Here is a 27,126-nt window from a genome sequence, read left to right as displayed (position 1 = left end):
GTAGGATTTGGAAATTTCTGGCGACGTTTCGACAATGTCCCACTCGTCATCTTCAGGCTGGTGTTTCTGTCCTTGTTCTAAGGCGAACACTGCGAGACCTGAGCTGCCTTCCTTCTATAAATACTGGTGGCTGGGTGTGGTTTGATGGCTCAGCAATTGCCTGCTGTGTATATGTTTTTTTTAATGTCGGATCACCCTGGTATATTGAAGGAACGTCACAGCTCCTTTTTGCCTCTAGGCCCAACCCAGGACCATTTCAAGGCAGTTAATTTATTTATAGCCGACAACTATATTCTTATATATATCAAATGTTTTTAGCTGAAATTTTAAAATTAAGGGAGACTAGGATGGTACCATTTCGGCCTTTTTCTGGCCTCATCAGCTAGCCACACCCTTAAAAAAACCACATAGCCCCTCCCTGGTACAGAGCTAGAGGGATCTGGTCTGGCGGCTCAACTTCTAATTCTCTGCCTTACAAGGCAGAGGCTGCCAGATCGAATCCCAGTAAGGAAGGGTGTGGCTAGCTGATGAGGCCAGAAAAAGGCCAAAATGGTACCATCCTAGTCTCCCTTAATTTTAAAATTTCAGCTAAAAACATTTGATATATATAAGAATATAGTTGTCGGCTATAAATTAACTGCCTTGAAATGGTCCTGGGTTGGGCCTAGAGGCAAAAAGGAGCTGTGACCTTCCTACAATATACCAGGGTGATCCGACATAAAAAAACATATAGCCCCTCCCTGGTACACAGCTGGAAGGGATCTGATCTGATAGCTCAACTGCTAATTCTCTGCCTTATAAGGCAGAGTCCACCGGATCAAATCCCAGTAAGGGTGTGGCTAGCTGATGAGGCCAGAACAAGGCCGAAATGGGACCATCCTAGTCTCCCTTAATTTTAAAATTCCAGCTAAAAAAACATGACATATATATATATATATGTGTGTTTTTGTAGATTTTCACGGGTATATGTATGTAGATTGTTCTGAGTTCGGGTTTTGCCCCGTGTAATATTTTGAGTGTCTATGTGACGTTTCGGTGAAATCACATTCACCATCATCAGGCTGAAGTTTTAAGCTTCGTGCTGTTGTAAATATGGAATTCCATAAACATTCCATATTTACAACAGCACGAAGCTTAAAACTTCAGCCTGATGATGGTGAATGTGATTTCACCGAAACGTCGCATAGATTCTCAAAATATTACACGGGGCAAAACCCGAACTCAGAACAATCTACATACATACATACATACATATATTCATATCAAAATAACAAGAATGTCTCAGTTAAAAAGAATTGTCAACATCTATTATTCCCCCCCCGATCATTGACATTTATAAAAGTTTTTCCATATGTCTATCTCTTGTGTTTTTTTGTCGTTTTTCAATTTTTGTGTTAGTGTATCGTATTCTGCACAGTCAAGCATCTTTTTAATCATATCTCGCTCCGTTGGTGGTTCTTCTTTCTTCCAGTTTTGTGCTATAGTGATCCTGCTTACTGTTATTAAGTGTTGTATTAGATGGGATTCTTCTTTTTTAATTCTCAAATCAATTAGACCTAGTAGAAAGATCTCTGGTTTAAATTCTAGTTTAATTTTAGTAATTTCATATATCCAATTTCTAATTTTGATCCATATTGATCTGATTTTTGGACAAGTCCACCACATGTGGAAGAATGTTCCATCTGTATTTGTACACCTCCAACAATTTGGTTTTAATTTGGGCTAGTCTTGATGGTGATATATGCCACCTATAAAACATTTTTATTGTATTTTCCTTGTATGCTGCTGATTTAATTATTTTATAATTCTTTTTCCATACTGCCTCCCATTGGTCAATGTAAATGTTATATCCAAAGTTTCTTGCCCAACTGATCATAGACCCTTTCACTAATTCTATTTCCATTTCATAGTGTATTAGATAATTGTATATTTTTGTTATAAAAAAAAAATTCTCCTCCTAAAATCAATTTGTCAAAGTCTGTGTCTTTTTCCTGTATCCCTGGTTTTTGTCCCTTTGCCATTTTGAGTATATTAACATGTAGGGCCACCAATCAATTTTAATATTTTGTTCTGCTAAAGCTTCATTGATTTGATATTACCTTCTGTGTTTAATATTTGATTATAAGTTACCTTTTTTTTAAAGTTCTGTTGTGTTCGGGCTTCCAAGTCAGAATACCATCTAGGAATTCTTGTGTAATGTTCTTTTTTTATTTTTAGCCATGTTGCTATTAGGGCATCTCTAATCATATGATTTTTAAAATATGTTGGGATTTTTTGGTTTTGATTCCACAAGATATTGTGCTAACCGGTTAGCATATCGTGGCCTTCTAATGATAATAATCTTTCATGTTTAATTTCTATCCAGTCCTTGATCCAGAGAAGGATGGCTGCATGATAGTAGATTTTAAAATCTGGTAAGCCCAATCCTCCTTGTCCAGTTTTATCCTGTAGCCATTCCAATCTTATTCTAGGCTTTTTACTGTTCCATATAAATTTGGAGATAATTTTGTTTAATTTATTGAAAAATTGATTATCTAGTTTTACCGGTATCGTTTGGAATAGGTAGAGAACTTTTGGTAGAATTGTCATTTTTATTGTTGCTATTCTTCCTAATAAAGAGATTTGGAGTTTATTCCAATCAATTGCTTCTGTTATTTTCAATAGTTCATAACTTTTGTTGTATCATTTCTTCTAATCTGATCACAAACTTTTGTGTAAAATTATTTTTGGTTTATGTTTGGGGAATAAATTACTATTAAAATTATTTTTTTATAATCTATCAAAATTTCAATACTTAGGATCTGTTGTGGTTAGCTCTGGCCCAGCTCCTGCCCCAAGGAATGTGCAGGTGGATGTGGGGGAGACATCCACATGCCGCAGGCCTGTTTTGCTCCCAATGGAATCTGCCGATGAAGCCTCCTCTGACCAATGAAGCATGAGTGACAGGGAAGAGGGGAGTTTGGTAGACAGCCCAGGAGGAGATCAATCATCTGTATCATCCTTGGATTCTGAACAAGAATTAATGACACATCCACACATGCGTAGAGTGATGCATAGGAGACAACTGAAGGATTATTACAAGAGAAAATGAGGCCACCTGTGGTTGGGTGGGGCTCCAGTAATTACGGCTGCTGCTATAAATAGCAGCGTGTGGGTTTGGCCGTTGCGAGAGTATCTGATCGTAGTTCTTCAGGAATCGTGTGTTGCTGTTTTCTGGACTTTGTTGATTTTTCACGCCTTTGAAACCACAGCAGAACAACATGTGTGTGTGTGTGTGTGTCTCTCACTTCGTTGCAGGACGAAGGGGTGTGAAGTTTCTTCACAGCCGCTAGCTAAGTACTCAATGACTGTTTAAAAGAAATTGTACAGACTACCCGGTTGTTTAGGGACGAGGGCTCTTTGCAATACAAAAAGAGTGCTTAGTTTATTTTGAATTTTGTGATAAAGAACATTGTTTTCAATTTTCAAACGTGTGTGTGGGTCTGCAATTTGTACCCTTGAATTTTTGGGAGGCTCCTAACAGAGAGCCCGGCAGAACAGGATCCTACCTTCTTCATAGGAATATGATTGTTTTATCCTTTCTATTCTTTCTACGTTCTCTGTCCTTTCTATCTTTTTCCCTCCTCCTCTCTACCCCTTCCCTACCTACTTCTTTCCCTCCCTCTTTCTAGCTTTCAAGTTTGTACTTTGTTAATTGATATGTTATTTGACTGCTCTCTATTGTTACGACCTTTATTTCATGTTTTGTATACTATGTTGTATTTTGTTAAAAAAAAAAAAGGAATATGATTGTTTAGGATTTAACCATTCCTGTACGTAAACCGCGATTACTCTTTTTCTGTTTTAGTTGACGCTACAAAGAGCCTTTCCAAGTTTGGAATTTTCCAATATTTTATAGTCTACTTTTCTTATGTGGGTTTCTTGTGTGGATCCTTTTATGGGTAATAAGATGACTTTTTTGAGCAAAGACCTTTCCACATTCCATGCATTTATATGGCTTCTCCCCTGTGTGGATCCTTTTATGGGAAATAAGACTACTTCTGTGAGCAAAGGTCTTTCCACACTCCATGCATTTATATGGCTTCTCCCCTGTGTGGATCTTCTTATGGGAAGTAAGTGCACTGCTATGAGCAAAGGTCTTTCCACACTCCATGCATTTATATGGCTTCTCCCCTGTGTGGATCCTCATATGGGAAGTAAGTGCACCTCTCTGAACAAAGGTCTTTCCACATACAAGGCATTTATACGAATTTTCCTGTGTGTGGATCCTTTTATGGGTAATAAGATGACTTCTTTGAGCAAAGGTCTTTCCACACTCATTGCATTTATATGGCTTTTCCCCTGTGTGGATCCTTTTATGGGAAATAAGATTACTTCTGTGAGCAAAGGTCTTTCCACACTCCATACATTTATATGGCTTCTCCCCTGTGTGGATCTTCATATGAGAAGTAACGGCACTGCTATGAGCAAAGGTCTTTCCACACTCCATACATTTATACGGCTTCTCCCCTGTGTGGATCCTCATATGGGAAGTAAGTGTACCGCTCTGAACAAAGGTCTTTCCACACTCCATGCATTTATAAAAAATTTCCTCTGTGTGGATCCTTTTATGTGTAATAAGATGACTTCTTTGAGCAAAGGTCTTTCCACACTCCGTGCATTTATATGGCTTATCCCCTGTGTGGATCCTTTTATGGGAAATAAGATTACTTCTGTGAGCAAAGGTCTTTTCACACTCCATGCATTTATATGGCTTTTCCCCTGTGTGGATCTTCATATGGGAAGTAAGTGCACTGCTATGAGCAAAGGTCTTTCCACACTCCATGCATGTATACGGCTTCTCCCCTGTGTGGATCTTCCTATGGGAAGTAAGATGAACTTTTTGAGCAAAGGTTTTTCCACACTCCGTGCATTTATATGGCTTCTCGCCTGTGTGGATCCTCTTATGGGAAATAAAAGCATCCCTTCGAGCAAAGGTCTTTCCACACTTCATGCATTTATATGGCTTTTCCCCTGTGTGGATCCTTTTGTGGCGAATAAGATGAGTTATTTGACCAAAGGTCTTTCCACACTCCATGCATTGATACGGCTTCTTCCCTGTGTGAATCCTTTTATGAGAAATAACATGACTACTTTGAGCAAAGGTCTTTCCACACTCCATGCATTTATATGGCTTCTCCGCTGTGTGGATCCTTTTGTGGATAGTAAGTTGCCCCTTTGTTCTAAAACATTTTCCACATTTCAAACAATTATAAGGCTTCTCTTTTGTCTTAATCCCTTTTTGAGATGTCAGGTAGTTATTTCCAAGAGAAAGAATGGATGTCTCATTGTAATTTTGTCTGTTGTGTCTTCTGATACCATCTTCTCGTTTGTTTTGGGTTAAATGGTGTTCATTCGCTTGTACTTTAGCTTTGATTAACTTCACATGTTCCCCAATATATTTTTTCTTTATTTTCTCTTGTTGGGCAAGAATGTTTTGCATCGGAGCATCAGTGGAAGATGAGCTTTCCTGATTCCAATTCTTTGACTGGCTTCTCTCAGGGCTTTCGAATTCCATTCCAATTCCAAACTTCTCCATTCCATCTTTAGCATTGATCACCTGGAACAGTTCACAGGAATCTTGATTCTCCTGCCCATTATTACCTTCAAAGCAAAAGGTAATGAAATGAAATATATAATAAAACAATATATAACATTTCAGATACAATCAATGAAATATAAAATCTAAAAAAATCCCAGTGGCATTCAATCATAAATGCATAAATGAGTCTTAAGACTCTTGCAGAAGGCAAGGAGGGTGGGGGCAGTACGAATCTCTGGGGGGAGTTGATTCCAGAGGGCTGGGGCCCACACAGAGAAGGCTCTTCCCCTAGGCCCCGCCAACTCTGTGGGACCTGACCGGTCGCTGGGATTCAGGTGGCAGAAGGTGGTACCGTAGGTAGTCTCGCGCAATGCCATGTAGGGCTTTATAGGTCATAACCAACACTTTGAATTGCGTCTGGAAACCAATTGGCAGCCAATTCAGTCCGTGAAGTGATGGTGAGATATGTAAATGAGATTAATTGTTTTTACTATCAGGAAATTTCTCCTTAGTTCTAAGTTGCTATTCTCCTTGATTAGTTTCCACCCATTGCTTCTTGTACTGCTCTCAGGTGCTTTGGAGAATAAACTAGAAGACTCCCTCTTCTTTGTGGCAGCCCCTGAGATATTGGAAAACTGCTATCACCCTGGATCTGGTACGGGCGTCAGTTCGCAGAGAACGGAGAACTAAAGTACAGTGATACCTCATCTTACGAACTTAATTGGTTCATAAGGCGAAAGGTTCATAAGATGAAACAATGTTTCCCATAGGAAGGAATGTAAAAGGGATTAATGCGTGCAAGAAAAAAAATCGCAAAAACGGCGCTCCGCTGGGCATTGCCGCCCGGCTGTCACCTTTTGAAACAGTCGGGGGGCTTCTCAGCATTCTCCCGAACCCGAAAAGTTCGGGTTAGGGAGACCGCCAAGAACCGCTGCCGCCCGGCTTTCACCTTTTGAAACAGCCGGGGGTCTTCTTGGCATTCTCCCGAACCCGAAAGTTCAGGTTCGGTGTTCGGGAGGCCGCCAAAAAATGCTGCCGCCCGGCTGTCAGCTTTACAGAAGAGCCGTGGAGCTGTCAGCTGGTCGGGAGGCTCAAACAGAGGTGAGGAATCCCAATAGGGAATTCCATGGGCGAAGCTTCGACGTCACGACCTGGAGTCAACGCTTTGGCCTGCCAGGAAGGATGTCTACATGACGTCAAAGCTTGGCAGCCTCCCGAACCCGAACTTTGCCGAACTTCGGGTTCAGGAGAACACCGAGAAGCCCCCCGGCTGTTTCAAAAGGTGACAGCCGGGCGGCGGCGCTTCTCGGCCGAACCCAAACGCCGAACCTGAATTTTTGCCGAACTTCCGGGATCAGCGTTCTCGGCGGTGTGTTCGTAAGGTGAAAAAAGTTCGTAAGAAGAGGCACAAAAATCCCGAACCCCGGGTTCGTATCTCGAAAAGTTCGTGAGACAAGGGGTTCGTATCATGAGGTACTACTGTACTTCAGTGCGAGATCACACAAGACCAGTAGCACAAGAGCTCAACCTACTAATTTTGCATGATCTCACACTATAGTTCTTTAGACCTGTGTTCTTTTAAGAACTGAGGACTGCACGAGATCCAGGGCAAAAATCTTTGAAACCGAAGGTCTTGTGCAGATCTTGGTTAGCAGAGAGCAGAGGTCTACAGCATTATAGTGTGAGATCACGTGAGAGCAATCATGCTATACTTTTTACTATAGATCTCATGTATCTATCACTATTTTAGCTTCTTTTTGCTGCAAACGCACAGAAGTAGTTAAAGGGACCGGCAGCTTGCCACATTGTCACAAGGTACCGTATTATTCTGACCATAAGACGCATCTAGGTTTAGAGAAGCAAAACAAGAAATGTTTTTGGCCTCCACAGGTCCCACTTTTGCCCACTCAGTTCACAGAGAAGGAAGAACTAAAGGACTTCAGGGCGAGATGACACAAGACCAGTAGCGCCAGGACACAGGGTATTAATCTTGTGTGATCTCAGACTGCAGTACTTTAGGCAAAAACAGGTTTGGGAGGCCAAAAACAGGTCTGTAATCGCTCTGTAAGAACCACCAACATCCCCAACCACTTTCTTTGTGGAGAAAAGTGTGTCTTATATTCTGAAAAACATTGTAAGCCCCTGCGGAAGGGGATGGAAGAATATGTAGGGTGAACGTTGCAGCACCTCTGCTGTCATAGAAACATAGAAGATTGACGGCAGAAAAAGACCTCTTGGTCCATCTGGTCTGCCCTTATACTATTTCTTAGGATGGATATATGTTTATCCCAGGCATGTTTCAATTCAGTTACTGTGGATTTACCAACCACGTCTGCTGGAAGTTTGTTCCAAGGATCTACTACTCTTTCAGTCAAATAATATTTTCTCATGTTGCTTCTGATCTTTTCCCCCAACTAACTTCAGATTGTGTCCCCTTGTTCTTGTGTTCACTTTCCTATTAAAAACACTTCCCTCCTGGACCTTATTTAACCCTTTAACATATTTAAATGTTTCGATCATGTCCCCCCTTTTCCTTCTGTCCTCCAGACTATACAGATTGAGTTCATTAAGTCTTTCCTGATACGTTTTATGCTTAAGACCTTCCACCATTCTTGTAGCCCGTCTTTGGACCCGTTCAATTTTATCAATATCTTTTTGTAGCTGAGGTCTCCAGAACTGAACAAAGTATTCCAAATGTGGTCTCACCACCAGCACTCTATGCAGTGGGATCACAATCTCCCTCTTCCTGCTTGTTATACTTCTAGCTATTCAGCCAAGCATTGTACTTGCTTTCCCTACCACCTAAATCCTTCTCTTCTGAAGTATTTGCTAGCACAGAGCTGCCAATACAATAATCAGATTGAGGATTCCTTTTCCCCAAGTGCATTATTTTACATTTGGAAACATTAAACTGCAGTTTGCATTGCTTTGACCATTTATCTAGTAAAGCTAAATCATTTGCCATATTACAGACGCCTCCAGGAATATCAACCCTATTGCACACTTTAGAGTCATCGGCAAATAGGCAAACCTTCCCTACCAAACCTTACCCTATGTCACTCACAAAGATATTAAAAAGAATAGGAAGCAGAACAGATCCTTGTGGCACACCGATTGTAACCTGTTTCTGCTCAGAATACTCGCCATTAACAACAACCCTCTGATATCTACGCTTCAGCCAACTGCAAATCCACTAAACTATCCAGGGATTAAGTCCAATCTTCACTAATTTATCTATCAGCTCTTTATGTCATAGGTAAGTATGAATGAGGACCGTGATGCTGCAACACTCGAGGCTCGACTACTGTAATGCTCTCTACATGGGGCTACCTTTGAAGAGTGTTCGGAAACTTCAGATCGTGCAAAATGCAGTTGCGAGAGCAATCATGGGCTTCCCTAGCTATGCCCATGTTACACCAACACTCCACAGTCTGCATTGGTTGCCGATCAGTTTCCGGTCACAATTCAAAGTGTTGGTTATGACCTATAAAGCCCTTCATGGCACCACACCAGGATATCTGCAAGACCGCCTACTGCCACACGAATCCCAGCAGCTGGTTAGGTCACACAGAGTTGGCCTTATCCGAGTCCCGTCGACTAAAGAATGTCATCTGCCGGGACCCAGCGAAAGAGCCTTCTCTGTGGCGGCCCCGACCCTCTGGAACCAGCTCCCCCTGGAGATTAGGACTGCCCCCACGCTCCTTGCCTTTCGTAAACCTCTTAAAACCCACCTCAGGCATGGGGGAACTGAGATATCTTCTCCAGACCTATATAGTTTATGTACGGTATGTTGTGTGTATGTTTTTTAAATTATGGGTTTTTAGTTTTTAAACGTTAAATATTAGATTTGTATTGTACATTGTTTTCTATTACTGCTGTGAGCTGCCCCGAGTCTACGGATAGGGGCGGCATACACATTTAATAAATAGTAATAATAATAATAATAATCATCATCATCTAAGCAAAGAGACATTGACTCTTTCTTTCTTTGGACCATGAGAAGGCCAGATCCTTTCCTGACGATACCTCATAATAGTGGTTTTATAATTTAAAAAAATAACTATAATCTGTCTTCTTGAACTCTCTGATTGGCAATTAGAAAACTCTTACCCAGAGAGACCACGTTCCTATGGTTTTCCAGCATGACTTCCGAATGCAGCGCTTTCCGGTCAGGATCCAGCTGAGACCATTCCTCCTCAGAGAAAGACACAGCCACCTCCTCGAAGGACACAGGACTCCCCTGAACACGGGGAAAAAAGAACAGAACAAGAGAATTTGCAAAAATCCTTCAGGACTGGGCAGCATACAAGTTGAATAAATAAATAAGTAAATAAAAATCTGTTCATCTTCATCATTCATTTAGACAAGAGGATGGAAGGGGAACTCCAATTTGTAGACAAGACAAAACTTTTCCCTTTCTTACTTGTTTTGGAGGTTGACCTGCTGTTTGATTTCCGTCATAAAAACCAGAAAGCTTCATTCTTTGTTTCTCTGTAAGTAATAATTACAAAATGCATAATTCTACGGAGTCTACGGAGAGGAGCGGCATACAAATCTAATAAATAATAAAACAATAATAATAATAATTAACAAAATAGGAGATATTCTATAAGAGAAGAGAGAACAAAGGTGGGACACATGGACAATCTTCATTACCTTCTGTGGTGTCCTGACTTGGATCGTCCCAAGGGATCCTCCAGGGAATTGACCTCTGAGGGGGATTTGATGGATTCTGATTTCCCTCGAGATCTCTGATCTCCACAGTGCAGCACTTCAAATAGGAGGAAGGAAAAAAGAAACAGAACATATTATTATTATTATTATTATTAATTAGATTTGTATGCCGCCCCTCTCCAAAGACTCGGAGAGTGGATATGTCACAGGACAGAAAGCAGACTTCCAGATTGGCAACACAACCTCAAAGTCCCCAATTTCCATCCGTGAGGTTGAGGAACAATGTCCTACAAGAATTGGAGAATTGCCATATGTGATGAATGCCAGAGAGGTTTGGGAAGGAGGGGTGAAGTATTGAACCACATTCTCTATTCCCTTCTGAGCTCCCTAAAGTGTCTCACCTGCAACTGGACCTGCTCCTTCTGCTCCTCCGCCTGGCTCAGGAGGAGGCCTTCCGCCAGGGCCACCGCCTGGGAGCTGGTCTCTGCTCCACATTCCCTCACCCAGCCCTCCATCTCTGGGGGCAGAAGGGACAGGAGATGCTCCAGAACCACCAGGTCCAGCATCTGGGCTTTGGTGTGTTTCTCTGGCCTCAGCCATCGCCTGCACAAGTCGTGGAGTCGGCTGCAAAGTCCTCGGGGACCCTCAGCTTCCTGGTAGTGGATGGAGTTCCAGGGCTGAACTTCCGAAGGGAGAATGGAGTCTTCCTCCAGGATCTTCTGCCCAGGTCTTGTCCAGAGCTTCCCCCCCTTCCCAGGGTGAGCGGCTGCAGGGCCTTTTCCGCTTCCCCCCTTTACAACAGGTGGGATCTCCATCCTTCCTCTGTCCTGCAGAGCAACTCCAAAGGGGTCCAAGGACTCTTGTGGGTCTCCAGAGGCCTTTTCCTTCACGGGACCATTTCTGGGAACACAGGACGGATCCCTCCAGGTGATCCCGCTCTTTTCTTCTTCCCCCAGGAGAAAATGGGGCCTTGCAAAGACCCCAAATGGCTTCCGGTTTCTGTCTCTGAGGTGGAAGGAAAAACAAAGGCCCAGAATGAGAAGGTGGGATTCAGCCCCTGAGCGACCTTCCCCCAACCTGCCCGGAGCCCCAAGAGGCTCAGCCCAGCGCAGGGCCCAGGTCTCCCGAGCAAGGCCGGGAAGGAGGCAGCTGCAGAGGCCGCCCCGCTTCTCTCCCCCTCCGGAGACAGGATCGGGCCCTCGGGGAGCCTGGTGCGAATCCCGCCTCCTCCGTCTCCTCCTCGCCCGCCGTCTCCTCTCTTGCTGGTTCTCCGCAAAGTCCCCCCCCCCATTTCCCCGCTTCTCTTGCAGGGAGCCCCCCCCCTCACCTGGCGCAGGCCTGGATGTCCTCCCACCGGACTCTCCGTCTCCTACGAGCACCAGCCGTTAAGGAGAGCGAGTGTAGCGTCCAGAGCGGCAACGTTCAGTGATGTCACTTCCGTCTCTGCCTCCTCTGCAAAGCCCCGCCCTGCAATGGGGAAGCGCCTGGAGTTCCCTTCCCTTGGCAGAGCGCGCCCTCTGGTGGCCTTGGGGCAAAGTGCCAGGATGGGAGAAAAGGCGGGAAAGAGGAACGCAGGGGTGAGGGAAGGGAGGGGGCGGGCCTGAAAGGCCCCTTTTGGAGGCTCCCTGCCCGGCAAAGGCTTCGGCGTCTGTGCTTCCTTCTTCCTCCCCTTTTCTAGGGACCCAAATGCCTGGAAGGAGGTTCCGGTCTTTCTCCTCAGGCGTTTCTAGGGCGCTTGGGCCCTTCCTCCCCTCGGGGTCCCCTCGCCCTCTTCCCTCCGCTCGGCGTCCCCATTGAGGTCCCACAGATTCCTCCTCTGGGGCTGGGAGAATCCACTTCCTCTCTCTTTGAAGCACCATCCTGGTTCTGCTGGTGGGGGCGAAGAGGGGGAAGGAGACCCCTGGTAAGCAGGGGGAAGCGAAGGGCGGGGAAGGGCCTTCAGTGCTTTTGGGGGAATGGGGAGGAAAATCTCTGCCTTGATTTGAAATAAACCTTTAAACTCCGTAAATCTCAAACACGTCATAGAAACATAGAAGACTGAGGGCAGAAAAAGACCTCATAGTCCATCTAGTCTGCCCTTATACTATTTCCTGTATTTTATCTTAGGATGTTTAAATTCAGTTACTGTGGATTTATCAACCACGTCTGCTGGACGTTTGTTCCAAGGATCTACTACTCTTTCAGTGAAATAATATTTTCTCACCTTGCTTTTGATCTTTCCCCCAACTAACTTCAGATTGTGGCCCCTTGTTCTTGTGTTCACTTTCTTATTAAAAAACACTTCCCTTCTGGACCTTATTTAGCCCTTTGACATATTTAAATCTTTCGATCATGTCCCCCCCTTTTCCTTCTGTCCTCCAGTCCAGACTATACAGATGGAGTTCATTAAGTCTTTCCTGATACGTTTTATGCTTAAGACCTTCACCATTCTTGTAGCCCGTCATATTTGGGGGTTTTTAAAAAAAACATTCACAGAAGACAGCCAAGATTATCCTGAGGTAAATCGCAAAAAGCACCCAGGAGAAAAAGGCGGGGAAAAGGGGAAACATCATTTTCCACCCTCAGCAACCAATCAGAGAGCAGATCTCATCAGGCAGGAGCCCGTCCTCACTCAGCCTTCTCCAGCTATTAAATTGGATATTTTAACATTTGAAATGTTCCAAAGAAACAAGATGACTTTGCTTTTGTCCATTAGATGGAATTGTCCTTCTAGAAACAGATGCTGATATAATAATTTGCAAAAGCAAAGAAGTTCTGCTGACTAGAGGGATATTTTAGCTTGGATTAAGAGCTGTCTCTTTAAGAGATTGCATGATAGGGAATGTAGTCCCTGATATTAGAAAAATCCCCAGAGTTCTGTACAATAATAATTATTATTAATAATAATTTATTCGATTTGTATACCACCCCTCTCCGAAGACTCGGGGCGGCTCACAACAACGATAAAAACAATATTATACTGGCACAAATCTAATATTAAAAAGCTGGCAATATATGTTTTACTTCAATTACCAACTTCTTTTCATTAGTCCATTAAGTGGGTCTAATTGGACTTCCAAATACGGTTATTACCTTTGCAAGTTTATAATTATTGGGTTTTATAATAACCATGACCCCATCTGTGTCCCTGACTGACCGACTGCCTAGAGGCCAGAAAAAGCTCCTGCCTTTATGAACTCCAACCCAACTGGAGAATAGTGAAGGCATCAGTGGTGGGTTGCTCCCAGTTCGGCCCAGTTTGTGCAAACTGCTAATGAATGTAGCGGAGGGCTTCGGCCACCTGTCCCAATGTCGTCGCAGGCAACCCGTGCGTGCTCAGTACTTTCTGCACACGAGCAGAAGGGCCACAGACGCACGAAGTGTCCGTGCGCTCCCAACCCGACCCAGTAGCCCAGGTAAGTAGAACCCACTAGTTTGTGTGCATGATCTCTCTCTCACCATGGGAGCGAATTTATTTATTATTTATTGTTATTTATTTATTATTTGGATTTGTATGCCGCCCGTCTCCGCAGACTCGGGGTGGCTAACAAAAGCAGTAAACAGTAAATAACAAAATCCAATATTAAAAAACAGTTAAAAACCCATTATATAAAAAACCAATCATACGTACAAACATACCATGCATAAAATTGTAAGGCCTAGGGGGAGAGTGTATCTCAGTTCCCCCATGCCCGGCGGCAGAGGTGGGTTTAAGCAGTTTACAAAAGGCAGAGAGGGTGGGGGCAATTCTAATCTCTGGGGGGAGCTGGTTCCAGAGGGTCAGGGCCGCCACAAAGAAGGCTCCTTCTCTGGGTCCCGCCAAGCGACATTGTTTGGTTGACGGGACCCGGAGAAGACCGACTCTGTGGGACCTAACTGGTCGCTGGGATTCGTACGGAAGAAGGCGGTCCCTGAGGTAATCTGGTCCGGTGCCATGAAGGGCTTTATAGGTCATAACCAACACTTTGAATTGTGACCGGAAACTGATCGGCAACCAATGCAGACTGCGGAGTGTTGGAGTAACATGGGCATATTTAGGAAAGCCCATGATTGCTCTCGCAGCTGCATTCTGCACGATCTGAAGTTTCCGAACACTCTTCAAAGGTAGCCCCATGTAGAGAGCATTACAGTCGTCGAGCCTCGAGGTGATGAGGGCATGAGCATGGATACTTTTATGATGAGATAGATGCATGCATTTATACGGCTTCCTCCCTGTGTGGATTTTCTTATAATAATAATTAATAATAATTTATTAGATTTCTATACTGCCCCTCTCCGGAGACTCGGGGGGGGGGGGAGGCTCAGAACAATAATAACAATGTTACAATGGAAACAAATCTAATATTGAAAAACAGCTAAAAAAAACCCCCCATCATTTAAAAACCATGCAACACACGCATACCATACATAAAATGTAAAAGCCTGGGGAGGTGTCTCAGTTCCCCCATGTCTGCCGATATAGGTAGGTCTTAAGTAATCTGTGGAAGACAAGGAGGGTGGGGGCAGTTCTGATCTCTGGGGGGAGTTGATTCCAGAGGGCCAAGGCCGCCACAGAGAAGGCTCTTCCCCTGTGGCCCGCCAAACTACATTGTTTAGTCAACGAGACCCGGAAAAGGCCAATTCTGTGGGATCATATCGGCCGCTGGGATTTGTGCGGTAGAAGGCGGTTCTGGAGGTATTCTAGTCCAATGCCATGTAGGGCTTTAAAGGTCATTAGCAACACTTTGAATTGTGACCGGAAACTGATCGGCAGCCTGTGCAGGCCACGGAGTGTTGGAGAAATGTGGGCGAACCTCGAATTGATGAGGGCATGAGCGCCTGTGAGCAATGACTCCCTGCCCAAATAGGGCCGCAACTGATGCACCAGGCGAACCTGAGCAAACACCTCCCTCGGCAGAGCTGAAAGATGATGTTCCAATGTTAGCTGTGGATTGAGGACACCCAAGTTGCGAACCCTCTGAGGGGGTCAATAATTCCCCTCCCAGGGTAATGGACGGACAGATGGAATTGTCCTTGGGAGGCAAAACCCACAGCCACTCCGTCTTGTCAGGTTTGAGTTTGAGCTTGTTGACACCCATCCAGACCCCAACAGTCTCCAGGCACCAGCACATCCCTTCCACTGTTTCGCTGACTGGACATGGGGTGGAGATGTATAACTGGGTATCATCAGCATACTGATGATACCTCACCCTGTGTCCTTGGATGATCTCACCCAGCAGTCTCATGTATGGGAAGTGCACAGCTCTGAGCAAAGGTCTTTCCACACACCATGCATTTATACAAATTTTCCTCTTTGTGGATCCTTTTTTTTTAAAAAAAATTTTTTTTATTTCAAATATATACATTTAAAGGGACATTTTCTCAATCATTGCATCTTTACATCAAAACAGGCAAAAAGAAAAGGTAATTGAAAGAGAAAACCATAAAGAAAACAAAAACAGACTGTACATAACCCACCCCACCCCACTCGTCTCATTGACAGCTTAATTTAAACCCATCAGTTTTATCATACAGTGACTATCACCAGCGCATATAATTCGGACATAAGTATAACCAGATTTTAAGTAATTTGTATTCTTCAATCCTTTCTCCTATCTACCCTCACACATAATAATTTATTACAATATTCTTAAATAAGTAAATAAATCTAATATTTCTAAAACCCTTTCAAACTTATTCAGGAGTCTTTGCTTATTCAGCCCCCCCCCTTTTGTTCAAGCCGTTCAAAAAATTCTTTCCATACTTCATATCTTCTTGGTCCTTAAGCTCCATTGTCATCTTGTCTGCTTCTGCAAAGTCAAGGATCTTTTTAATCAAGCTTCTTTTGGTTGGCATTATTTCCTGTTTCCAATATTGTGTAATTTTTGCTGTTATTTTATTTATTATTTATTATTTATTACTTGGATTTGTATGCCGCCCCTCTCCGAAGACTCGGGGCGGCTCACAACATGTAGAAACAAATCATAAGTAATCAAACAATTTAAAATTTTAAAGATTTAAAAAACCCCACATACTAACAGACACACACACAAGCATACCATATATAAATTAAACGTGCCCAGGGGGAGATGTTTCAATTCCCCCATGCCTGATGGCAAAGGTGGGTTTTAAGAAGTTTACGGAAGGCAGGAAGAGTAGGGGCAGTTCTAATCTCCAGGGGGAGTTGGTTCCAGAGGGCCGGTGCCGCCACAGAGAAGGCTCTTCCCCTGGGGCCCGCCAACCGACATTGCTTAGTTGACGGGACCCGGAGAAGGCCCACTCTGTGGGACCTAATTGGTCGCTGGGATTAGTGCGGCAGGAGGCGGTCTCGGAGATATTCTGGTCCAGTGCCATGAAGGGCTTTAAAGGTCATAACCAACACTTTGAATTGTGACCGGAAACTGATCGGCAGCCAATGCAGACTGCGGAGTGATGAAGAAACATGGGCATGCCTAGGTAAGCCCATGACTGCTCTCGCAGCTGCATTTTGCACGATCTGAAGTTTCTGAACACTTTTCAAAGGTAGCCCCATGTAGAGAGCATTACAGTAGTCGAACCTCGAGGTGATGAGGGCATGAGTGACTGTGAGCAATGAGTCCCGGTCCAGATAGGGCCGCAACTGGTGTACCAGGCGAACCTGGGCAAACGCCCCCCTCGTCACAGCTGAGAGATGTTGTTCTAATGTGAGCTGTGGATCGAGGAGGACACCCAAGTTGCTAACCCTCTCTGAGGGGGTCAATAATTCCCCTCCCAGGGTAATGGACGGAGAGATGGAATTGTCCTTGGGAGGCAAAACCCATAGCCACTCCGTCTTATCCGGGTTGAGTTTGAGTCTGTTGACACCCATCCAGGCCCCAACAGCCTCCAGGCACTGGCACATCACTTCCACCGCTTCGTTGACTGGGCATGGGGTGGAGATGTAAAGCTGGGTATCATCCGCATATTGATGATACCTCACCCCATGTCCTTGGATGATCTCGCCCAGCGGTTTCATGTAGATGTTAAATAGCAGGGGGGAGAGGACCGACCCCTGAGGCACCCCACAAGGGAGAGACCTAGGAGTCGACCTCTGTCTCCCCACTAACACCGACTGCGACCGGCCAGAGAGGTAGGAGAACCACTGAAGAACAGTGCCTCCCACTCCCAACCCCTCCAGCCGGTGCAGAAGGATACCATGGTCGATGGTATCGAAAGCCGCTGAGAGGTCAAGGAGCAGCAGGACAGAGGATAAACCCCTGTCCCGGGCCCGCCAGAGATCATCCATCAACGCGACCAAAGCGGTTTCCGTGCTGTAACCGGGCCTGAAACCCGACTGCCGGGGACCTAGATAATCGGCTTCTTCCAAGGACCGCTGGAGCTGGATTGCCACCACCTTCTCAACAACCTTCCCCATAAAGGGAAGGTTGGAGACTGGACGGTAGTTGTTAAGCACAGCTGGGTCCAGGGAGGGCTTCTTGAGGAGGGGGCGCACGAGCGCTTCTTTATAGAGTGATGGAAAAACTCCCCTCCCCAAGGAAGCGTTGGTAGTCTCCTGGGCCCAGCTCCGTGTCACCTCCCTGCTAGCCGAAACCAACCAGGAGGGACACGGATCCAGTAAACAGGTGGCGGAACTCACAGCTCCAATGGCCTTGTCCACTTCATCAGGTGTCACCAGATCAAACTCTTCCCAGACAGGTGGACAAGTACGTGCCCCAGTCACCTCGACTGACTCGTTGTCAGTCGACTCTGCTTTACAATTGGAGTCGAGGTCGGCCCGAATCCGAGCGACTTTATCAGCGAAAAACGAGTTAAAGTCCTCGGCACTACTCTGCAAGGGCTCCCCAACTCCCCCCTGATTAAGAAGGGAGCGGGTCACCCTAAACAGAGCGGCCGGGCGGGATTCCGCTGATGCAATCAAGGCGGCATGGTACGCGCATCTTGCCGCATTGAGCGCCACTTTGTAAGTCTTAATAAAAGCTCTTACAAGTGTTCGATCAGATTCAGACCTACTCTTCCTCCATCGCTTCTCTAGACGTCTCTTCTGGCGTTTCAACTCCCGGAGCTCCTCGTTGAACCATGGAGCTCTACGGGGTCTAGCGCCACGGAGAGGTCGCAAAGGCGCAATCCGGTCAAGAGCCTCTGCTGCAGCCTCGTTCCAGGCTTTCGCAAGAGACTCTGCCGAACTGTGGACAAGTGCCTCTGGTATAACCCCAAGCGCCGTCTGAAAGCCCTCTGGGTCCATCAGGCGTCTGGGGTGGAACATCTTAATTGGTTCCGCCTCCCTGTGGGGAAGGATTGGAGCCAGGAAGTCAAGCCGTAGTAGAAAATGGTGTGACCATGACAAAGGCACTGCTTCTAAGCCCCTTAGTCTCAGACCATTACTAAATTGCTCGGAAAGGAATACCATGTCGGGTGCGTGCCCCCCCTCATGAGTCGGACCCCGTACTACTTGAGTCAGGTCCATGGCTGTCATGGTGGCCATGAACTCCTGTGCCAACCCAGAGGTTTCGCCGAGTGACGGCAGATTAAAGTCCCCCAAGACAATAAGTCTGGGGAACTCCACCGCCAACCCGGCTACCTCCTCGAGTAGCACAGGCAGGGCTTTTGACATGCAGCTGGGAGGCAGGTACGTGAGAAATAAGCCCACCTGAACCCCTAAGTCCAACTTCATCAAGAGTGACTCGCAACCCGCAATTTCCGGAGCAATGAGTCCACGTAGGCAAAGGCTCTCCCTGGCTATAATAGCCACTCCTCCCCCCCTTCCCTGGGGTCGAGGTTGATGCCATATCTGAAACCCAGCTGGGCAGATTTCAGAGAGAGGAACACCTCCCTCTGGGCCCAGCCAGGTTTCAGTAATACATGCCAGGTCGGCCTCCTCATCCAGGATCAGATCCCGGATGAGGAGAGCTTTATTTATCACCGACCTGGCATTAAGCAGCAGCAACCTGAGTCCAGGGCCAGAGTTACACTCATCACCAGTACCCAAGATTGGGCTTACAGAGCCAGAACAAGGGACCGTTATTAAGCAACGGTCCCTCGTTCCCCTGGAACGGCTAGCTCTGTGGCCCCCGCCATATCTGCCTCTCCCCAGCAACACAGGGATATTCCGACCCTCTGCCACCCCAGAGATTGGTGCCCCTTCCTCTCCTGTCTCCCGAGCATCAGGTGGGCCAAGTCTATCATTCACACTACTATCAATCAACTCATCCATACCATAACCCCACCCCACCAACCCAATTATACCAATCATTCCATTCATACCCACAGGTATACTTATCCCAGTCATCCATTACTTAACACCCCAATTATATTAAAAAAACAATTAAATTGATAACAGTATAAAATAGCAATTGATAAAAAATTTAAAACACTAAAACATTAAAATTCTACTAAAAAACAGCAAATTAGTCTAAAATTGGAATACCAAATTGCACTGAATTACTCTTAAGGTCATAAAATTATTATTATTATTAAAAAACTTAGTAAAAATTTAAAGTGCTAAGGTTATAAAGTGCTAAAAGAAATATAGGAAATCATTAAAGTCAATTGTCCATCAGATCAGCACTACAGCACCAGTTCTAAAAGGTGAAATTCTGGGGGAAAAGGTTTCAATGTTCAGGGGGAAGTCCTAATATATTGTTGTTCAGTGTCTTTGGTGTCAGCCACTGTCAATATCTGAGCCTCAGGATACAGTGGTAAGGTGGTCTTCTCAATGCTGGCCATAACCACTGACCAGTGCTGTAAGAGTTCAGGCTCTTTCCTCGGTTTGAGTTGTCCCTGGTTCTTCCCTCCCTGTGGGAACTCCAATTCTTGTCAAACACCCCAGTCACCCTCCGACAGCCATCAGACCTGCTGGGCCACATTTCCGGCTCGTCTCCTCCTTCGTGGTTCTGCACAGCTCGTAAAACGCCCCTAGGCAGCCCCCACATGGTCCCGGCACAAACGGCATGAAAAACACGAACCGTTGCAAACTCTTTGACCTCTCCTTTCACGGCAGCTCCACTCTCCACTTCAGTCATGTTCGTCGGCAGCTCGAATTTCAGTAACGGATGACGGTCCCTCCGATGCCAGACACCCCCACCATTTGGCAATCTGACATCCCAGGGCCGTCTAGACCGATAAGCCAGGGTTAGTGAAGCGGAAGATGAAAGGCGGTTCAATCAGGCAGCCGCTGTTTTCCAAGCCCCAGCTGATCGTGCTGGTCGGCTCTCCGGTGTCTCCAGCGTCTGTCAGAAGCAAACAAACAAGTCTTCCGAGTTAGAGGCTTTTTCTTTCTTGGATGGAACTCAGAATTGAGCTGTGGTGTTATCGCTGAAATCTAGCGGAGCAGCGGATGTAGATGTGTTAAATGCAGGAGGCAGTAGATGACAGGTAGCGGCGGCTCTATTTAGCTAGTGGCCGCCATTTTCCGGGCCCCAGCTGATAGCCTGTGATAGTTCCATGGTGAAAGCAGAGCAAAAGCCCCACGGAACAGGGGTCTCGAGATCTTCCTGAGCGGAGGATGCTCACCTTTCCGGACTGCGAAGAGACCGCTGAGCTAGGGAGAAATTTCCTATATATATATATATATATTTAATGTTTATTATGTGTTGAATTAGATAGTAATGTTCTTTCTTCATTGATTTTTCCAAAATGCCAAGTAAAAATTTTTCCGGTTTCAATTCTAACTTTTGTTCTATCATTTCTTCTAATCTGGTCAGAAACTTTTATGTAAAATTATTTTTGGTTTATGTTTGGGGCATAAACTACTATTAAAATTGGTTTTTTATAATCTATCAAAATTTCGATACTTAGGATCCTACCTTCGTCATCGGAATAGGATTGTTTAGGATTTAACCATTCCTGTACGTAAACCGCAATTCCTCTTTTTTTGTTTTTGCTGATGCTACAAAGAGCTTTCCAAGTTTGGAATTTTCCAATATTTTATAGACTACTTTTCTTATCTGGGTTTCTTGTATGGATCCTTTTATGGGCAATAAGATGACTTCCTTGAGCAAAGGCCTTTCCACACTCCATGCATTTATACGGCTTCTCCCCTGTGTGGATCTTATTATGGGAAGTAAGTGCACTGCTATGAGTAAAGGTCTTTCCACACACCATGCATTTATATGGCTTCTCCCCTGTGTGGATCCTCATATGGGAAGTAAATGCACAGCTCTGAGCAAAGGGCTTTCCACACACCATGCATTTATACGGCTTCTCCCCTGTGTGGGTCCTTTCATGGATAGTAAGTGCACTTCTTTGAGCAAAGGTCTTTCCACACTCCATGCATTTATATGGCTTCTCCCCTGTGTGGATCCTCTGATGGGAAGTAAGTTGACCTCTTTGAGGAAAGGCCTTTCCACACTCCATGCATTTATACGGCTTCTCCCCTGTGTGGATCCTCTGATGGGAAGTAAGTTGACCTCTTTGAGCAAAGGCCTTTCCACACTCAATGCATTTATACGGCTTCTCCCCTGTGTGGATCACCTTGTGGGTAGTAAGATGATCTCTTTCAGCAAAGGCCTTTCCACACTCCATGCATTTATACGGCTTCTTCCCTGTGTGGATCTTATTATGGGAAGTAAGTTGACCTCTTTGAGCAAAGTCCTTTCCACACTCCATGCATTTATATGGCTTCTCCCCTGTGTGGATCCTCTGATGGGAAGTAAGTTGACCTCTTTGAGCAAAGGCCTTTCCACACTCCATGCATTTATATGGCTTCTCCCCTGTGTGGATCTTCATATGGGAAGTAAATGCACTGCTATGAGCAAGGGTCTTTCCACACTCCATGCATTTATACGGCGTCTCCCCTGTGTGGATCCTCTGATGGGAAGTAAATTGATATCTCCAACCAAAGGTCTTTCCACACTCTATGCATTTATACGGCTTCTCCCCTGTGTGGATCCTCATATGGGAAGTAAGATGACTGCTCTGAGAAAAGGTCTTTCCACACTCTATGCATTTATACGGCTTCTTCCCTGTGTGAACATCTTTATGGGAAATAAGATGACTGCTCTGAGCAAAGGTCTTTCCACACTCCATGCATTTATACGGCTTCTCCCCTGTGTGGGTCCTTTCATGGATAGTAAGTGCACCGCTATGAGCAAAGGTCTTTCCACACTCCATGCATTTATATGGCTTGTCCCCTGTGTGGATCCTTTCATGGATATTAAGTTGCTCTCTTCTTCTAAAACATTTTCCACATTTCAAACAATTATAAGGCTTCTCTTTTGTCTTAATCCCTTTTTGAGATGTCAGGTAGTTATTTCCAAGAGAAAGAATGGATGTCTCATTGTAATTTTGTCTGTTGTGTCTTCTGATAGCATCTTCTCGTTTGTTTTGGGTTAAATGGTGTTCATTCGCTTGTACTTTAGCTTTGATTAACTTCACACTTTCCCCAATATATTTTTTCTCCCTTTTCTCTTGTCGGGCAAGAATGTTTTGCATCGGAGCATCAGTGGAAGATGAGCTTTCCTGATTCCAATTCTTTGACTGGCTTCTCTCAGGGCTTTCGAATTCCATTCCAATTCCAAACTTCTCCATCCCATCGTTACCATTGATCAGTTGGAACAGTTCACAGGAATCTTGATTCTCCTGCCCATTATGACCTTCAAAGCAAAAGGTAATGAAATGAAATATATAATAAAACAATATATAACATTCCAGATCCAATTAATTAAATATCTAAAAAAAAAACCAGTGCCATTCAATCATAAATGCATAAATGAGTCTTAAGATTCTTGCAGAAGGCAAGGAGGGTGGGGGCAGTACGAATCTCTGGGGGGAGTTGATTCCAGAGGGCTGGGGCCCACACAGAGAAAGCATCTATCTATCTATCTATCTATCTATCTATCTATCTATCTATCTATCTATCTATCTATCTATCCTAGGCCCCGCCAACTGACATTGTCTAGTTGATGGGATCTGGAGAAGGCCAACTCTGTGGGACCTGACCTGTCGCTGGGATTCATGTGGCAGAAGGCGGTACCCTAGGTATTCTGGACCGATGCCATGTAGGTCTTTATAGGTCATAACCAACACTTTGAATTGCGTCTGGAAACCAATTAATAATAATAATAATAATAATAATTTATTAGATTTGTATGCCGCCCCTCTCCGAAGACTTGGGGCGGTTCACAAATTGGCCGCCAATTCAGTCCGTGGAGTGATGGTGAGATATGTAAATGAGATTAACTGTTTTTACTATCCGGAAATTTCTCCTTAGATCTAAATTGCTTTTCTCCTCGATTAGTTTCCACCCATTGCTTCTTGTCCTGCTCTCAGGTGCTTAGGAGAATAAACTAGAAGACTCCCTCTTCTTTGTGGCAGCCCCTGAGACATTGGAAAACTGCTATCACGCTTGGATCTGGTACGGGCGTCAGTTCGCAGAGAACGGAGAACTAAAGGACATAGAAACGTAGAAGATTGAAGGCAGAAAAAGACCTCATGGTCCATCTAGTCTGCCCTTATACTATTTCCTGTGTTTTATCTTAGGATGGATATATGTTGATCTCAGGCATGTTTAAATTCAGTTACTGTGGATTTATCTACCATGTCTGCTGGAAGTTTGTTCCAAGCATCTACTACTCTTTCAGTGAAATATCTTCTCACGTTGCTTCTGATCTTTCCCCCAACTAACTTCAGATTGTGTCCCCTTGTTCTGGTGTTCACTTTCCTATTAAAAACACTTCCCTCCTGAACCTTATTTAACCCTTTAACATATTTAAATGTTTCGATCATGTCCCCCCTTTTCCTTCTGTCCTCCAGACTATACAGATTGAGCTCATTAAGTCTTTCCTGATACGTTTTATGCTTAAGACCTTCCACCATTCTTGTAGCCCGTCTTTGGACCCATTCAATTTTATCAATATCTTTTTGTAGCTGAGGTCTCCAGAACTGAACACAGTATTCCAAATGTGATCTCACCACCAGCACTCTATATAGTGGGATCACAATCTCCTTCTTCCTGCTTGTTATACCTCTAGCTATGCAGCCAAGCATTCTACTTGCTTTCCCTACTGGCCTGACTGCACTGTTCAGCCATTTTGACACTGTCAGAAATCACTACCCCTAAATCCTTCTCTTCTGAAGTTTTTGCTAAAACGGAACTGCCAATACAATACTCAGATTGAGGATTCCTTTTCCCCAAGTGCATTATTTGACATTTGGAAACATTAAACTGCAGTTTCCATTGCTTTGACCACTTATCTAGTAAAGCTAAATCATTTACCATATTACAGACCCCTCCAGGAATATCAACCCTATTGCACACTTTAGAGTCATCGGCAAATAGGCAAACCTTCCCCTATGTCACTCACAAACATATTATGTCATAGGTGAGGGCTGTGATGCTGCAACACTCTTATTTTGGTACTAGATCTCAAGGAATACTTTGCCTTAGATTCTGATTTACTTTGGATACTATTTGGAATCCTGATAGTTTGGTTGTGAACGTTCTTTTCTCAGACAATTTTGGATGTTTGAGAGGACAAATGACAACACACTCCTCTCACATGACCTCTGAAGGATACATAAAGGCCCACCTCGTTCTTTTCAGCCCCCACAGCTAAGTCCAAATAGAAACAGAAAATACAGATAAGGAATGGCACAGAAAGCATCCAAGCAAAGAGACATTGACTCTTTCTTTCTTTGAAACATAGAAACATAGAAACATAGAAGACTGACGGCAGAAAAAGACCTCTTGGTCCATCTAGTCTGCCCTTTTACTATTTCCTGTATTTTATCTTAGGATGGATATATGTTTATCCCAGGCATGTTTAAATTCAGTTACTGTGGATTTATCAACCACGTCTGCTGGAAGTTTGTTCCAAGGATCTACTACTCTTTCATTAAATTATATTTTCTCATGTTGCCTTTGATCTTTCCCCCAACTAACTTCAGATTGTGTCCCCTTGTTCTTGTGTTCACTTTCCTGTTAAAAACACTTCCCTCCTGAACCCTATTTAACCCTTTAACATATTTAAATGTTTCGATCATGTCCCCCCTTTTCCTTCTGTCTTCCAGACTATACAGATTGAGTTCATTCAGTCTTTCCTGATACGTTTTATACTTAAGACCTTCCACCATTCTTGTAGCCCGTCTTTGGACCCGTTCAATTTTGTCAATATCTTTTTGTAGGTGAGGTCTCCAGAACTGAACACAGTACTCCAAATGTGGTCTCACCAGCGCTCTATATAAGGGGATCACAATCTCCCTCTTCCTGCTTGTTATACCCCTAGCTATGCAGCCAAGCATCCTACTTGCCTTTCCTACCGCCCGACCACACTGTTCACCCATTTTGAGACTGTCAGAAATCACTACCCCTAAATCCTTCTCTTCTGAAGTTTTTGCTAACACAGAACTGCCAATGCAATACTCAGATTGAGGATTCCTTTTCCCCAAGTGCATTATTTTACATTTGGAAACATTAAACTGCAGTTTCCATTGCTTTGACCATTTATCTAGTAACGCTAAATCATTTACCATATTACAGACCCCTCCAGGAATATCAACCCTATTGCACACTTTAGAGTCATCGGCAAATAGGCAAACCTTCCCTACCAAACCTTCCCCTATGTCACTCACAAACATATTAAAAAGAATAGGACCCAGAACAGACCCTTGTGGCACACCGCTTGTAACCTGACTCTGCTCAGAATACTCGCCATTAACAATAACTCTCTGATGTCTATGCTTCAGCCAGCTTGAAATCCACTGAACTATCCAGGGATTAAGTCCAATCTTCACTAATTTATCTATCAGCTCTTTATGTGGAACCGTATCAAAGGCTTTGCTGAAGTCCAGATAGGCAATATCCACGGCACCACCTTGATCCAACACCTTTGTGACATAGTCAAAGAACTCAATGAGATTAGTCTGACACGATTTGCCTTCAGTAAAGCCATGCTGATTTGGGTCCAATAAGTTATTGTTTTTTAGATGCTGATTTATCCTCTTTTTGAGTAGAGTCTCCATCATTTTAACTACAACTGATGTCAAGCTAACTGGCCTGTAGTTACCAGCTTCTTCTCTACTGCCCTTCTTGTGAATAGGCACAACACTGGCCATTCTCCAATCCTCAGGAACATCTCCTGTTAACAGGGATTTGTTAAACAAATCAGTCAGGGGGGTAGCAATGACAGATCTGAGTTCTTTAAGAACTCTGGGGTGGATGCCATCTGGACCCATTGCCTTATTTATCTTTAATCTTTCAAGTTCTTCTAAGACATCGGCTTCTAAGATCACTGGAGCTGAATCCGTACAGCTGGAAGCAATGCTATATCCCTCTATAGTATTATTATTATTTTGTAAGGTGTCTTTTGAGAAAACTGAACAGAAGTAGCTATTGAAATGGTCAGCGATCTCCTTATTCCCATCAATGTATGTATTATTCCTGGTACTAATCTTTGTGATGCTGCAGTTTTTCTTCTTCCTATCACTAATATATCTGAAGAAGGTTTTATCCCCCTTCTTTACAGATTTTGCTATTTCTTCCTCTTTTGAGGCTTTAGCAGCATATATTATCTGTTTCGCCTCCTTCTGTCTCATTTTATACACCTCTCTATCAGCTATACTTCCAGACTCTTTATACCTCCTATAGGCAGCCTTTTTTTCATTGACTATAGCCCTTACATCATTGCTAAACCATAGCGGTTTCTTCTTCCTTTTACCTTTAGTTACTTGCTTTACATAAAGTCTTGTGGCTTTTAAGATGGCCTTTTTTAATACAGTCCACTGGGTGCTTGCTCCTGCCATTTTATCCCTCCCCTTTAATTCATTATTTAAATATTCCCCCATTGCATTAAAATTTGTTTTTCTGAAATCCAATACTTTGGTTGCAGTATAGGATTGCTCACCATCAGTTTTTACATCAAACCACAAACATAGATGGTCGCTGCAACCTAAATTTTCTCCCACCTTGACATCTGAAACCCAATTCCCATTGGTAAAAA

At 44.2% G+C, this 27,126-nt stretch overlaps 1 protein-coding gene across 2 annotated transcripts in view; it reads right to left on the bottom strand.

Annotated features, from left to right (window-relative positions):
* Positions 1 to 3,381: 3,381 nt before the first annotated feature.
* The window catches only part of LOC139155615 (zinc finger protein 91-like), a 67,068-nt gene continuing 43,323 nt past the window's right edge, over positions 3,382 to 27,126 (bottom strand). Inside the window, exons 1-6 of one of the 2 annotated variants that reach the window (XM_070730815.1) lie at positions 11,583 to 11,659; positions 10,657 to 11,260; positions 10,238 to 10,352; positions 10,005 to 10,072; positions 9,692 to 9,821; positions 3,382 to 5,643 (exon numbers count right to left, since the gene is read on the bottom strand). In XM_070730815.1, coding sequence (XP_070586916.1) covers positions 3,893 to 5,643; positions 9,692 to 9,821; positions 10,005 to 10,072; positions 10,238 to 10,352; positions 10,657 to 11,070 — 2,478 coding nt within the window. In that variant the 5' untranslated portion in view covers positions 11,071 to 11,260; positions 11,583 to 11,659 and the 3' untranslated portion in view covers positions 3,382 to 3,892. Of the gene's footprint in view, positions 5,644 to 9,691; positions 9,822 to 10,004; positions 10,073 to 10,237; positions 10,353 to 10,656; positions 11,261 to 11,582; positions 11,660 to 21,126; positions 22,354 to 27,126 lie in introns of those variants that run through there. The other variant, XM_070730816.1, reaches the window with a different exon arrangement.

This window comes from Erythrolamprus reginae, unplaced genomic scaffold, assembly GCF_031021105.1.
Source record: "Erythrolamprus reginae isolate rEryReg1 unplaced genomic scaffold, rEryReg1.hap1 H_33, whole genome shotgun sequence".
Taxonomy (NCBI): Eukaryota; Metazoa; Chordata; class Lepidosauria; order Squamata; family Dipsadidae; genus Erythrolamprus; species Erythrolamprus reginae.
Note: the sequence above shows the minus strand (reverse complement) of the source record. Positions and strands in the feature narration are given on the sequence as shown.